At 44.3% G+C, this 15575-nt stretch overlaps 1 protein-coding gene across 1 annotated transcript in view; it reads left to right on the plus strand.

Moving 5' to 3' along the window:
* The first annotated feature begins 2167 nt into the window (after window positions 1-2167).
* The window catches only part of SAXO3 (stabilizer of axonemal microtubules 3), a 55653-nt gene continuing 42245 nt past the window's right edge, over window positions 2168-15575 (plus strand). Inside the window, exon 1 of the mRNA XM_085616277.1 lies at window positions 2168-3455. Within this exon, the coding sequence (XP_085472403.1) occupies window positions 3354-3455 (102 nt within the window). The 5' untranslated portion in view covers window positions 2168-3353. The remainder of the gene's footprint in view (window positions 3456-15575) is intronic.

A 15575-nucleotide genomic window follows, 5' to 3' on the forward strand; every position in this document is an offset into this window, starting at 1 on the left:
TAGAGCTGCATACAAACTGCAAGGTATAAACTAGAGCTCTATGGGTTTTTTCCCTAAGCCTTTGATTATCCTAATGTTGCAAAAAGTGTTCATTTGGATAGAAATCAATAATGATTATTAAAGTGAACCCCCAAACATGGTATTAAGTTTTAAATTATGAGTTTGTGTTTCTCCAGATCAATCACTATTAAACTACACTGCCTACTAATATGGTTGTCATGTGACTCCTACACCTTGTAGTCCTTTGTCTTATGTAACATTTCCCATACAGTGATTTACAGACGTAAAATTGATTGTGTCTGTGTATATTGCTGACGACAGAAAATTCATGGCTCGGAAACAAATGGCTTGTGCTTCCACTTTTAAGCATATTTGGGACATTCTGTGATTAGAAACATATCCCACTTTGTGAATTTATTTTAAAGTCAATAACTCATATTAATCGTTAAATAATCATGTGTATCCATTGGTTGAATTACATAACATAATAAGCTGTAACTGGTCAGTGAAATGCCAAACAAATACTAAAGATTGGGATGTTTTGCCAATCCTGGCCACACCTCTAACTCCGCCCACTAATCCAATCCTCAGGTTAATCCCGCCCTCTGATTCTCCACCCACAGTTCCCCTACTTTTTTTTCCCCACGTCAACCACTGTGTGTTTCTCTGGCTGTGGCTAGCTGTGTTGTGCTTGGTTCCGGTACTAGGCGAAGTCAGGTGAGACATGTTTTTTTTTTTAGGTCTCCACCTTGCTATTGCGTAAGCGATCGCAAAGCGAGACTATAGAAAGCGGGTTTGAAAAGTGCTCCCAAAAAGCGGATTGCATGGCTAGCACGCGCACAATCACGCGCATCGTGCCGCCATGCAATCCGCCTTTTGGGAGCACTTCAAAGGGTCCGCTCCCCCGCCCCAAGCGCGCGTGCGCCACGCTCCACCGGGCTTGTTTTCACAATTTGTTTCCGCCTCACTTCAGACGCACAGCGCCTGCCCCACGATTAGTGTAGCTACAAACAACCACAGCTTGTTCATGGCGGCCACCCACTTTAGCCTTCCAGCACATATTAATAAATGCACGGCATGTAAGGGTTGCAGCTGCTCTACTTCTGTACGCCTTCCAGTGACATTGGTATGTTTCACTTTTAATTACTTACAAACACAGAGAATCCCAGCTCCCCCACTTACCATGACATGTGATCCTAAGCGCGTGTTCCAATACCTTCTTTCCATTATTTACAAAGACAACGGGCATACAGGAATGGTCTCAGAGCAGGATGTAACACTTCAAAGGGTCCGCTCCCCCGCCCCCAAGCGCGCGCGCGCCACGCTCCGCCGGGCTTGTTTTCACAATTTGTTTCCGCCTCACTTCAGACGCACAGCGCCTGCCCCACGATTAGTGTAGCTACAAACAACCACAGCTTGTTCATGGCGGCCACCCATAGCTCAAACTCGCGTACATGCGAGACCTATTGCATTGCAAATGCTTGTTTTAAATTACTTCCTGTGACTAACCTGAAACTAAGTTAATAAACTTCTACTTTGGTTTACCTCACGGCTACCTTTGGTCTTCCTTGGATTCTACACTTTATCTTTACATCAGACTGCAAGTCCCAGAATGCAAACTAAACTAGCCTGAATGAGCTATTTATGTGACATAGGACAACTTGTGATCTTTGTAACCTCTTCCTTGAGCTAGTCAGCACTTTCTGGAAAATAAATATATTGCACTTTCTCCATAGCGCTTATTTTTGTTGTATTGTGCCTTATAGCTGGTCGGTCTCATAGTTCTGCGTAAAATGCCAGTGTGGTCATTCTTCTGTGTTTCTTGCTCCAGTCACTGTAGTCTTTCTGCGTTCACGTTAGGTAGAGTCCTTCTTCTATGTCTAAGGCCTGTCCAAGTTTTTGTTTTTTAATCTAGTCATCCTAGCGAGATACTATATAAAACTAATATTAAACAATTTTGAAACTGGAGCATACACTGAATGTGGGCTCTGAGCTCCTCCTGACATAACCCCATTTATCAAGCTACCCCTGCAGGTGCAGGAAACTGCTTTCGTTCCTCCTGACTGTGAGGGACAGGCTCTCGTCCTTCCCATCCTCACACCGCCCTGGGGGAGAGCTCCATTGCCATGGCAACATGTAAACAAACATTCCAGAGCCTGTGCGCTGCCACAGCCAGGCAGGGACACGAGGAACTGCGGGAGCGCGGCAGTCTTCGAGGAGAGACGTGACCAGCGCCGGCTCCTGCAGGTACAGGCAGAGTCTGCCGACCCCTGCAGGAACGACCAGAGTCTGTACCGACCCCTGCAGGAACGACAACAGACTGTACCGATCCCTGCAGGAACAACCAGAGACTGTTCCGACCCCTGCAGGAACAACCAGAGTCTGTACCACCCTGCAGGAACAACCGTAGCGACCCCGGCAGGAACAACCAGAGTCTGTAGCGACCCCAGCAGGAACAACTGGAGACTGTACCGAGCCCTGCAGGAACCACTAGCAACTGTACCGACCCTTGCAGGGATTGCCAGAGACACTACTGATTTCTGAACGGACAGAGATTGTACCAAATCCTGCAGTAAAGACACCCAGGGACGGCCAAGAACCCCGAGAACCTACTGCTAGAACGCCAAAGAACCCCTCTTCACCCCCACCGCCACTCCCTCCCTCCTTCATCCGACGGGACAGACAAACAGACAGACACTCCATCGGCTCTGAAAGGAACGCCTAAAAGACAACCACCAGCTCCCGCAGAGGCATCGAATCCACTGCGAGCGACAACCCGTGGCCCTCCAGTCCCTGCAGGAACACCCGGAGCCAGCCAACTCCAACAGCAACACCTGGCACCCGTCATCTCCCGCATGGACAGAGAGGGCACTGCCACGCCGCCAGCTTCTGCAGGGGCGCACAGGGCTCTATCGGCCCATCCTGGGGTCTAACCCCCACTAACTCCTGCAGGCTTCCCCTCCCTTTCCTGTAGAGGCATCGCACGCCCCGCGAGCTGGTAACGGCATATCCAATGCCCCATCACCTCCAGGGATAATCACCCGGGGGGCCGTTCCAGCTGGGACAGACAGGGCCTCCACCAGCTCCTGCGGGACAGACAGGGCCTCCACCACCTCCTGCTGGAGCACCAGGGTTCAACACGAGGCCCTGCAAGGAAATTCAGGGCTCAGGGAAGCCTTGTAAAGACAAATTGGGCATTCGGGAGCCTCTTCAGTGATACCCAGCTCCTGGGAACTCCCAGGACCCGGTGTTGACCCATTCAGGATATCAGAGGCCTTCAGTAGCTGTGCAGGCCCCTGCCCGCTGCCGCCGATTCCCTCTGTTTTACTCCCATCTCATCTCGCTCTGACGGGATGACCATGGCCGTCCAGAGGAGGCAGGACTGGCACCTGACCAGCACCGGGGTTGGACTGGACTACAGCAAGCACCAGGCCTTTCCTCCCCCGCAGATCAGGGTAAGTGGGCAGTGTGGGGCACTGGGTCAGCAGTGGCCTGGAGTGGGAGGGGCAAAGGGCGTGTTGACGCCAGAGGTCAGCTGTTTCAATGCACCTTCCTTTGCAGTCAGGAGGCAGAACTGCCCAGGTGAATCGTACCTGGAACTGGACGAGGGTAAACTTGATTCCCTACATTTTAGGGGATACCGCCATCCTGGTCATAGAGGTGGTGGTGTCCTTTGTAGCCACACATTTTTCAAAAGGAACGCCACACAGTTCAGAGCGGGCGACACACAGGTATGGACTTTTCCTAGACAGGAGACAATATTTCAATCATATCCATAATCTAGTTTTTGTACTAGACCATAATTCTGGTGTACAGCTCTCTACTCTCTTTGTTCCAATTACCACCATATTCTTGCTTGTGATTGTTTTGCACTATTACCAATACACCAAACGAAGATAGTACTCTGTTCCCCTGGGAAACGCATTCCTAGGAACAATAGAACCACATAACAGGCCATGAACACCATGCCACCATAACTCCGTCCAACAAGCAAACACAGACATAAGTCTGTGCGCACAAATCTCACTTTCAGCCCCACAAGATGGCAGATCAAGGTGACAGACACAAAGTAACAGCAACAATATAAGCACCGGCGCATAACATGATGCCCGACATTCTGCTTCTGATGTCATCACCTTCATTCAGTAGCGCCTTGTAACGTCATCATACATGTTAACGCTATACTGCCAGATAAAGTGCCTGTGCAGGCTCGTTAACCCTCAAGCATGTATGAGGGGGTGTGTTCCTAGGTAGCAGCCAAACACAATTATAGCTTTTCAAGGAAATACATTTTCAGGAGTTAGAAGTAAAATGAAAACCATGAAGGTGTATTAAAATAATTTGGGTGCAATACAGAAGGCAAACATTGAAAATAATCAAAATGCTGGTAAATCGATATAGGGAATTTGAATAAGGCTCAATCAAATGCAGTAGAAATTGACATCAAGTCAACTTAAAAATCTTCCAAGTCTAACTCATAAGCCAAATCGACAAGAGTTCTGCCTCTAAAGTCAGGGAGTCAGAAGACAGGCTCACCTCCAGAAATGCATCTTTTTAAAGGCTATTTTACAGTGGATGCAAATGGAAATCGCACAGTAAGCATAGGGTGAGCAAATGTAGCAATGAATTGACAAATCGCAACCCAGGTTTATACAATATCACATAATGCCATGATTCTAGCCCCTAACTGAATATTAATGTGCCCTATTCTAACCTCATGTCATCAGATGTGGCAGCACAAACTAGTTACAAAACAAGGTAGTCACACAATAGCTAAAGGCAGGAAAAGCCTTGAATTTTGTAAAGATTTTTGCTGTGATTTTTTAACAAAAGCATGTCAATGCAAGCATTAAAAGTGCTCATTTAGGTTATGTGTGGTGAACAAAATAAGAAATTAAAACAAACATTATGGTTGCAACTGGAAACAAGATGGAGTCAAGGACTCGTGTGAGCCTAGTTGTGCCAAGCCTAGGAAAATACAGTTTTGCAATGTGTAGTGTTTTTGTGCAAAATTGTACATGTTGTCCACACATTTTTTTAATGTTATGTTATGACCATTTATTAACCCCTTCCATGTGCATGACGGAAGCACGCCGTCATGAACCACGGGCGGCGTGTGCTCATGACGGCGTGGTTCCGTCATGCTGTCGCCGCTCCGCCCACGCGGCACTGATTCCCCGCCTGTGCGGGCGAAATAACGAGTGGGCGGAGTCATGAAGGAACCACGCCGTCATGAGCACAGCTCGCCCATGACTCATGACGGTGTGGTTCCGTCATGAGCATGGCGGCGCCGTGCTCACCCCGCACCCCCACAGCGCTGCGGTGGAATTAGCACCGCGGCGAAGGAGTTAAGCGCATACATCACCCCGGGGGGTTTCATGGAGCTATAGCGGGGCAGAATAAGAAAGAGTCCCAGACAATGGAAAAGGGTTAAAATAACCATGTTTTGAGCTGCTTTTTAAACAATTTGTGATCTGTAGTGGTTCGGATATGTGGTGGAAGCTTATTCCATTGTTGAGGAGCTAGGTGGGAGAAAGATCTACCTCCATTTCTGACGGTTTGAACTCTAAGAGGGGTCAGAACTCAGAAGGTGTTTTCCTCCAAACCTGAGTTTTTTTTGTTGGTAGATACAACTTGTATTTCTTGGCTAGGTAACTTCGCCCAACACCGTAAAGAGACTTGCGTGCAATACGCAAGTACACTTCCTAACTGGGAGCCTGTACAGCTATCTCAAGATGGGTACAGATGAGGACCGAGATGGAAGATTTAGCACTAGTCTGGCAGCGGTGTTCTGCAACACCTGGAGTCCAGTATATAAATCTTCATTTATGGACGCCATGAGTGCATTACCATAGTCTAACCGGCTAATTATTAGACCTTGAACCAACGTTTTCCTGGCTTCCAGAGGTATCCATTGGAAGATGTTTCGTAGCGTTCACATGATGCCATAGGATGTGTCTAGGGTATGGTTTACATGGTCCTTCATGGATTGAAATCTGCTTTCACACACAGTTCTTGTGTACAATTTCTACACTCCAAGATTACTTCAGGATCCTATCCTCATTGCCAGGGTTATAATGCAAGACAAGATATGACTCCAGATTTTGAAGATTGTTGTATATGTATAGTGCAAACTTAGCCAAAAGGCAGCAGAGAGCTATTCAGGGTCAAATGCTAAAATATGGACAGTCAGTGATTGGAGTCGCATTGGGGTTCTGAGAGTGGAGGGTGACTTACTTTCTTGTGATTTAGTATTCTTCAAAGAGATATGCCTTCCACCTTTTCATAAATTAGAGAAGGGGCGGGACAGTCCTAACGCATACAGTGATGTTTTTCCAGACACTGGATGCGTAAATAGAGATGGCGTGGTGTCCTGTTTTTTTTTTCTTTTTCCACTTTTTGTCTCCTTTCTGATTGAGCCCTGGCTTTGGGTGTGCAGAGAGCCACAGCATGTGGTGTGCTTGTCAGCCAGATACACAGGGGCGCCATTCATGAAGGCATTGCAGATAATGCAGCTGGTTTTGAAGATGGTGCCGCTTGGCAATGGTAGACACTGGAGTTCCATCAGAATGAGGGTAATCTTTTCATATTTCCTCAGGAACCTGATGAGACGTACTGTGACATGGAGGATGGCCCTAATATGGCCAATAAGGAGCCTGGTGGGCCATGGAGGAGAACATTAACACCATCCAGATGTGAGATGCAATTCCGAAATCACTTTCTGGGAGGAACAGTTTCACATTCTTAAGTACATATAGTTGGCATCAGGCCGTCTTTGTTTTCTTGCCAATGTGTTCCTCAAAAATAAGTTCAGTGTCCAGATTGTGTCTGAGTGACTTGGCTTTGGGTGAACGTTGAATATGAAATCCATCCATGTTCAATGCTGTTTTGTCATGTTTGGACTATGTTTTGCCTGTGGTTCTTAGCACACTGAAGGTATTCTGTTTTGGTGGGTTTGAGTTTCAGGTGGTGTGCTGGACGTTCAGGGCTGTATGCGGTGCAGACATTGGCTGAGATGTTGATGTCTGGAGCATAGGAGACTTTCAAATTGAATTTTGTGTAATTGGCATATTGGTGAATTGTGATGCTGTCATCAATGAGTTGAGTTTGATAAGGCTCCATGAAGATGATAGCAGACATGATTGAACCTTGGGGCACTCCATAGGTCATAGGGATCTTCAAGTACCTGGATGTGCCCATGTAAATGAAGTGGTGTTGGTTGGATAGGTTGGAAGAAAACCAGTAGAGAACATTGCCAGTGATTCCCATTTGAGACTTAAGGATCTTGATGAGAGTCGGATGATCAATGCTGTAGAAGGCTCCGGTGAGTTCCTGCAAAATCAGGTGGCAGGGTAACTTTGTCTGTGGTCAGGAGGATATTGTCTATGGTTTGTATTTCCGCTTTCTTTAGGTGGGTAGGCTTGTGCTGTCAGTTATTACGGTTCCAGTGTGGATCACCTCCGAAGTGGAAGGATCTGCCACTCCTTAAGAGCTTCTGGGAAGATGTTGTGAATGAGGGGGTACTTACCTAGGTGAATCGGTATGAGAGAGCTTCTCCACAGCAAGCTTTGAAGAAAAATCAGGACAAGACATCCTTTCTATGGCAGGTGGATTTGAGGGAGCTGAAGATGTCTGCAAGATCTGCAAAAGACAGTGGTTTGAAGGGCGGCCATTGTGGGAGGCAGTGTGGAGGTATATATGTATGTATGTATGGATGTGGTATTGGCAAAGAGTAAACCTAGACAAAAGGCAGCTGAGCTCTGTAGCGGATCAAAGGCTAAGACACAGGGCCCTATTGACAAAGGTAAATTTACACATTTAGAGTTACTCATGTGTAAATTACTATTACACTTAAGTCTAAATGCACTCTTTCATGCTATTCACAAGTTACATGTCTCAACCTTCTGAAATCAGTTGTGTGTGGCTCAGTAAGTTGTAAATTGCAAGTGCTTTTCACAAAAAGTTACCTATCAGTTACACTGAGGTTTTGGGGTTTTTAACAAGCGCTAGAAAAAGATAATGTGATTACCCGGCCATGGCTGTAATAAGAAACCCTGGATCAAATAATTCGCAGCTGGGATAAACCAGCACATTTCAATTTGTCCCAAGTAACATTAGCCCCTGCAGCCCTCGCGGTGCGGGCAGGCACCCTCCGGCACAGGGCACGGTGCACGGGTGGCGGGTCGCTGCCCTGAGAGCTCCTGACTGTGTCCGGAGCGTGGGGGGCCCCTCCATGTACTTTGCAGGAGGGCCCCCTCAAGTTTGGTCACGCCACTGCAAGTAACATAAATAATGTGGTAACAATAAGACACATTAACATTACAATTTTCAACCTACTGAAATATGACGTCAAGAACTGAGGTAAGGCCCACACTTAGCTGAACCAAAATCTAAGGGAATGCAAGCCCCTTTTCTTGCCCTTGGGTTTTCATTATTATGCTGCAGAGAGGAAGTTCTTGTTGCAGTTACACTTGGGTATCCTTGGGTATCCTACCTAGGAAGTAACTCTGTCCTTGAGAAATCAAGACTTAATGACTAATTCAAATGTGGTGATAACTAATTTCCAAAGTGTAAAAATAAGGTTTTTCAACAAACCAACAGTTGTAAGATTCTGGTCAAATCCCTTTGCTACGTCTAATTACCTGTCAAAACTAGGAGCAACTGAAGTCAGGATAAACACCAACTAAGACAAAAATCAGACTAGACACAAACTGACTGGTAGGCAGAATCCAAAATTATGAAAAATCATTCGCAACAAGTCCTGTCCTTTGACTTGTGATGTGGTTTAAGCAGGATCCCTCACTAAGGTAACAACTTTTAAAGCTAGCGTATGGACCACCTACTGCTGAAGGAGCCGCGTGAGCGTGCATCGGTGCATAGGTTAGCCCATCCACCATGTGTAGAACTGCAGGGTCAACCTCTAGGGTAGACAAACATGGCATGGTATGAAAGGGCATATCTTTAGTTACACATATTGAATTAGCCCTAATTAAAACAGGCATAACTAGTCACAAGAGAGCGGGGATATGGGGATTTATTCTATGTGGGTTAGTGGAAAGCGTCATTAACATTACAAGGTGAAAAGTTAAAATGTAGTGGAGATAATAATAACTAAGCTGGCGTAATTCACATGCATTTGGGAACTTCAGATGACACTTGTTACGCAAAATTTCCAAGATTATGCGATTACACCAGTTGCGTAATTACATTTCCGTTCACACTAATAATGTGTAAGTGCTTGGGAATGATGTGAACAACAACCAGAACACAAGCTTTGTTGTTTGCGGCACTAGTGTTTTTAGCGGTTTTTTTTTAGCGTGAAATGCATCATCATGTCAAAAATTGAGTAGACTATATCACATCAAGGGAGAGTTTGTAGGACGTTATAGGGCTCATGCCTGCCCTTATTTATGTAAACACACACAAATTGTCGTGATACCCTCTGTGCTCCGCTATCTGACTGCTTGGCTATTTAGCGAGTTGTTATGAGGGATCTAGAGCGGTCCCTGTCACCTGCTATCTACCATATACCCAATCTATAGGCCATTCCAAGAATTGGACGAGGATGGCTCACTCTCGTAATGTGGCATGCTTCATCATTTGCCACCTCGTCCCACCCTAGTAAGCTGGTACTACCAAGGTGGACTCAACCTCAGATTGGGGCTGACCTGAGGGAGTTCTTAGACATTTCTTTTCTTCTCTGGACAATGCTATGGTCCAGTTTGTTAGTTAAAAAGCCTTGGGATAAACCTCTAAAGTGTCATTTATACTGGTGGTATCCTAGGTTAGATAAAAAATTACCAACAGGTAAATACAGGAGGCAAAACTTGGTGTAATGACCTATATGAATCACTATATATGAATAAAGTTCATGCCAACATGTTTCTTCCTCTTACTAGCCATGGGTCTAAGGCATTCATCAGGGCCGTATCTATGTATGCACGTAGTAAGTGCAGAGTGTGCATAGATATAACAAATATAGAGAGGAACTACCTCACCAATGGTATCATTAGGTGGAAAAACCCAATACTGCTTATCTAATTGCTGCATGGTCTGTTCGGGGTGGGTCTCTCCTGTTGTCAAACTTTCGTCAAGGTAGAGATCCCACTGGCATCCTACCGTGCCCCTTCGAACAACATTCCAGTGCGACCCAAAAAAATGTAAGAGGACGCATGCCACTCTCAAATATAGTGCTAAATGATGGGTTTGCATTTAACATAATTATGCATAATTAAGCATAATTTCTCAAAATCAAATTACACCAATTACAGCCCCCCCTAATAGCCGTCACCTATGGAAAACACGAGCTCTGCCACTGAGCTACTTCCCTTACAACGAATTAACTCCTTTTGGTCCAAGAAATTGTCAACTTGTCTTTAAGAATTGGTGAAAGGTACAATGATAGCAGTTGCCGGTACCCTGGGTGGAGCCTGGTGCACAGAATTTCATGAGAGCACTTGAAGAAACAGCAAGAGATGCTGGAGACTACTCTCCTGTCTATGCCATCAAAGCAAAATGTCGAAGGGAAAATGTAAATATCCGCGAAATGCCATGGGCTGATCAAAAATGTGAAGGGCAAGTTACACAACAAATATATAAAGGGGGCTGTTCCTAACCCACTTTCTATTTATTGATTGATAGATGCTGCATGTTGTTGTGTCGACATGAGCTCAGCGAGAAAGTAAGCTGTCAAGCCAGACCTAAAAAAGAGAAGTTGCTTTTGTGTCCCGCAAGAGAAGCAATCTCATTCATGCCAAGAAGGCTGGGTGTGGGGGAAGGGAGAACCAGGGCAGGAGTTCTTTTTTTTTTATGTTTGAAAGCTTTATTAGAGAAAAATAAGTAATACAATAAGGTGACATCAGCCAATATGAGAACAAAGGTATGAGATGGGACAAAGAAAGTAGAAGCAGCCAATATCACAATGAAAGACAAAGCATTTTAAATGGTGGGGAGGGAAGGAGGGGGGGGAAGGGAGGAGAGAAGAAAACAAAAACATGGTATTGATCTTAGAGGATGGGTAAGCAATAATAGGAGATACAGTCAATGGCAATCAAAAAGTACAGTAAAAGGCCATCATATGAATAATTGCATGAATGAAAAATAAGTATGAAGAAGGTCAATATAAAGCTAAATAATAACAATATTGAGACTGAAAAATATCATGAAAAACTGCAGGCAAGAGTACATGAGTTCAGGGGGGCTTGAAATTATCTGAAGATAGTGGCGAGTAACACTTTTTGGCGGATTGATCAAGGTATAGAGTGAGAGGTAGCCAGTAAAATTCAACATTTCGGGAGGGTTTACAGGAGGAGGCAAAAGCGACATCAAGTCTGTGTGAGTGACATACAAGATTCCACCAACAGTTGAGAGACAACTTGTTCAGAGATTTCCAATTAGAGACAATATGTTGTAATGCCAGGGCCAGCATAAGGTCAAAAGACCGCGAGAATGTGGGGGGAGGTCTAAATCCTCTGAAAGGCTACCAAGAAATACTAAAGGAGGAGAAAATTGAATAGAGAGGTTGAAAATGCGAGAAAGGCGAGAGAATATCTGAGACCAGAAAATACGAGTTGAAGGGCAGAAGAAGAAGAGGTGGAAAAGATCCGCAGAAGGGGCATTACAGGTCCAACAGTTAGATACAGCATCAGGTTGAAAGCGGGAGATAGAAAAAGGAGAAAGGTATAGTCTGTGGTAAAAGAAAAATAAGGATTGAGTGAGAGAAGCAGTACGGGAAATCTTCAAGGACCGAGCCCATATTTTGTCCCAGAGAGAAGTCGGCCATGAAGAAAGTAAGTCTGTCTCCCAGGACAGTTCTAATTTTGATTTGAGACGATCTGGATTGGGGGCTGAAAAGTACCGGTAAATGATGGAAGCTTTAGGAGTTGTAGAAAGGACAGTGAGTAGAGAGGAAGATGAGGCAGGTAGGTCTTCAGAGGGGAGAGAGTAATAACGATCTAAAATGGTTTCCATAAGGATGGGGAATTTCTTTGCAAAAGAAGGAGGGCAGTGGAATTGAGACCGAAATGCAGGAAATGAGCAAGGGGATGACCCATCAAAAAGATGACGTATCCAAATGATACCTTTCGCTCTCCATGAGGGCCATGCAATAGGTCGATTGTTAATTAATAAAAGTGAATTGTACCATATAGGCAATAGTAGGAAGGATTCCTGCGTTACTGAGGAAGGTGAAACTAAAGGGCGCAGAAGAGAAGAAGTATGCTTGAATAAAAGGGGATTAAGGCATGGGGCTTTAGAGGTAAAACGAATCACTTCTTGGAAAGAGTACGGGAGCAGTAGTTCCTGTTCAACAGAAAGCCAGAGGGGAGAAAAAGGGGAGGGTTCCTGAGATAACCAGCGGGAAGCCTGTCGAAGGGAAAAGGACTTATGATAGAGGCGAAAGTCTGGAAAGTTGGTACCACCATTAAGTTTAGATGTACGTAAGTTGGAAAGCGATATGCGGGCTTTTTTCTGCTTCCAAAGAAATTTGGACAACGTAGAGTCAATGCGGCGGAAATAGGAGTTTGGGATACGAAGTGGGAGCATGGATAATAAATAGATCAAAATGGGGGCAATCATCATCCTGATGGAGTCAAGACGGCCCCACCAGGAAAGAAATAGTGGATTCCAAGAGGTGAGTAATGAGTCTATCCTAGATATGACTGCATTCATGTTGAGTTGAATGGAGGAGGATATAGAGCTAGAAAAAAGAACGCCGAGATATTTAATTTTTGTAGAATTCCAAGCGAAGCCAGTAGCCGTGAAAAAGTGGGGGAGACAAAGTGTGGTTAAAGGAAGAATCTCTGTTTTATCCGAGTTTATTTTGTAACCGGAGACCAAGGAGAATTGCTGAAATTCGGTTAGTAATGCGGGGACTGAGGTAGGCGGGTCAGAAATAAATAAAAGAATATCGTCAGCATATGCAGACAATTTGAGATGGCGTTTACCGTACGGGAAGCCAGAGATGGATGGATTACTGCGTATGGAGGTAAGGAAAGGTTCAAGCGCTAAAATAAATAAAAGAGGTGATAAGGGACAGCCCTGACGAACACCCCGTTGAAGTGTGAATGGGGAAGTGAGTTGACCATTAACGAGAACAGACGCTTTGGGCATAGAATATATCAAAGAAATATAAGATATGAATTTAGGGTTAAAGCCGTGCCATTTTAAGGAAGCCAGAAGAAAAGACCAGTCAACCCAGTCGAAGGCTTTCTCAGCATCTACTGAAATGGCTGCAAGGGGAATCGATAGTGAAGGGGCTTTGCTTAAAACATTAAGAAAGAGTCTAGAATTGTCCGAGGTCAAGCGGCCCCTGACAAAGCCGCATTGTTCTTTCCCTATAAGATGTGGTAGGAGCGGGTCAAGGCGAAGAGCTAATAGTTTCGCAAAAATGTTATAGTCAACATTAACTAGAGATATAGGTCGATAATTTTTACAGAACTTAGGGTCTCTACCATCTTTAGGGATAAGGCATATGGTAGCGTCCTGAAAAGAGCCTTGGGCTAATCCAGTAGAACAAAAAGACTGAAATAAAGATAGAAGGTGGGGTAAAAGAAGGTCTGAGAAATGTAGGTAGAATTCAACTGGGAAGCCGTCCGGTCCTGGGGTTTTCCCCTTAGTGAGAGAGGATAGAGCAGAGGACAGTTCCGAAATCGTGAGGTCAGAATCAACAGCCGAAATATTAAGGTGGGAAGTATCTGGTTGAGGTATGTTGTCAAAGTAGGATTGAATAAGCTCTGGGGTGGGAGGGTTTTCCGGAGTATATAGAGTTTTATAAAAAGAGTGGAATTGTTCCAAAATTTCTGCATTGGTATGAAGAAGTACATTAGAGGGGGAATAAATAGAATCAATATTAGTACGTTCTTTACGAGATTTTAAATAATTAGCTAACAGTTTACCTGATTTATTTCTACCTCCATAAAATCGCGCGCTGCTCCGGAGAAGAAAAGAGGAGGCAGAGTCTGTGGTAAGTTTGTTAAAGGCAATCTTAGCCTTAAGCAATTCAGGAGACATAATCTTATCAGAGGAAGTATAGAATTGATGTTCCAGAGATTTGATATGAGCAAGGGTGACTTTACGTTTTTGAAGGAATTTTTTCTTCTTTTTAGAGACAAAATCAATAATAAAACCTCGGGCAGTGGCCTTGAAGGAATCCCAGAGAATATGAGGTAGGGTATCAGGCGTAGAGTTAAGATGAAAAAATTCAGAAGCAAAAGCACGAAAAGAGGAGGAAAAAAGAGGATCAGTAAGAAGAGAAGGGTTGAAGCGCCAGCGAGAAGATTTAGGAGTAGGAGGAAGAAGGTCAAAAACAGTAATAATAGGAGCATGGTCAGAGATAACAATTGGTTCAATAGAAGAAGAAATAAGGTGTTGAGAAAGAGATGAAGAGAGAAAGATATAGTCTAAGCGGGAGAAGGAAGCATGAGGAGGAGAGAAGAAGGAGAAATCCATAACGTCTGGGTGAGTGAGTCTCCATGAGTCTACAAGATGAGTTTGGGTAATAGTGTCAAGGAATTGTTTATGTGGTTTATGAGGGGAGAAACGAACAGAGGATCTTCGGTCTAAAAATGGGTCAATGATCTGATTACAATCTCCACCCAATAGAAAAGCATCATCTTTATGTTGAATACATTTTGCTGTAATGGAGGGCCAAAAAGAGGAGTCAAAACATGTGGGACCGTAAACATTGAATATCGTAAGTGGGATATTGTTAATTAGTAGTTTAGCTAAGACCCAGCGTCCCTCGTCATCCTTTTCTTCTAGAACTACTTTACACTGGAGTCGCTTATGAATCAAAATGGCTACTCCATTCTTTTTTTGAGAAGCAGGAGAAAATAAAACATTTCCAACCCATAGTCGCTTTAGCTTTAAAGATTCGATGTCAGATAGGTGAGTTTCTTGAATAAGGACGATGTCTGGATTGTAAGAGGAAAGGTGGGAGAGTACTCTTTGCCTTTTGATAGGGTGATTAAATCCTTTCACATTCCATGAAACAACTTTGAAGGTGAAAGCTTACTAAACTGATCTAAATCAAGAATTGCAAAAGCATACTGTACATGTAATAATAATTCAAACTGTATAGAAGTATTAACCATAAACCTCTTCAAAAAGGAAGAAGGAAGAACAGGTAGAAAAGGAAGAAGAAAAAGGAAAAGGGAGGAGGAGAGGGATGGGAAAAGGGAAGGGAGATCAGTGGGGAAGGAAGAAGGAAGAAAAGAGAGAATGCATAGAAGACAGTACAAATCCAGAAGGATGACTGTATTAAACATACCTGAAAGAGAAAAAATACACATAGGGAAGGTGGGGAGGTGATGATGCTTTACAAGACGTACGGACCAGGATCAGGAGGAGAACCACATCGAGACCGCACAAAAGGAACATGGAATGGGACAAGGTGTTGAGAAGAGTATCCGATACATATCCGTCTGGGGAGGAAAAAAGGGAAAAATGTTAACAAACATAACACGTAGACGTAAAAATAGAAGTCTAGAGAGTAGAAAAAGAAAATAGAGGGATATATAGGAGATGCCAGAAACAGATAAAGGAGAGAAGAGATACGAAAAGAGAGTGTAAGAACT

This window comes from Triturus cristatus, chromosome 7 (genome assembly GCF_964204655.1).
Source record: "Triturus cristatus chromosome 7, aTriCri1.1, whole genome shotgun sequence".
Lineage (NCBI taxonomy): Eukaryota > Metazoa > Chordata > Amphibia > Caudata > Salamandridae > Triturus > Triturus cristatus.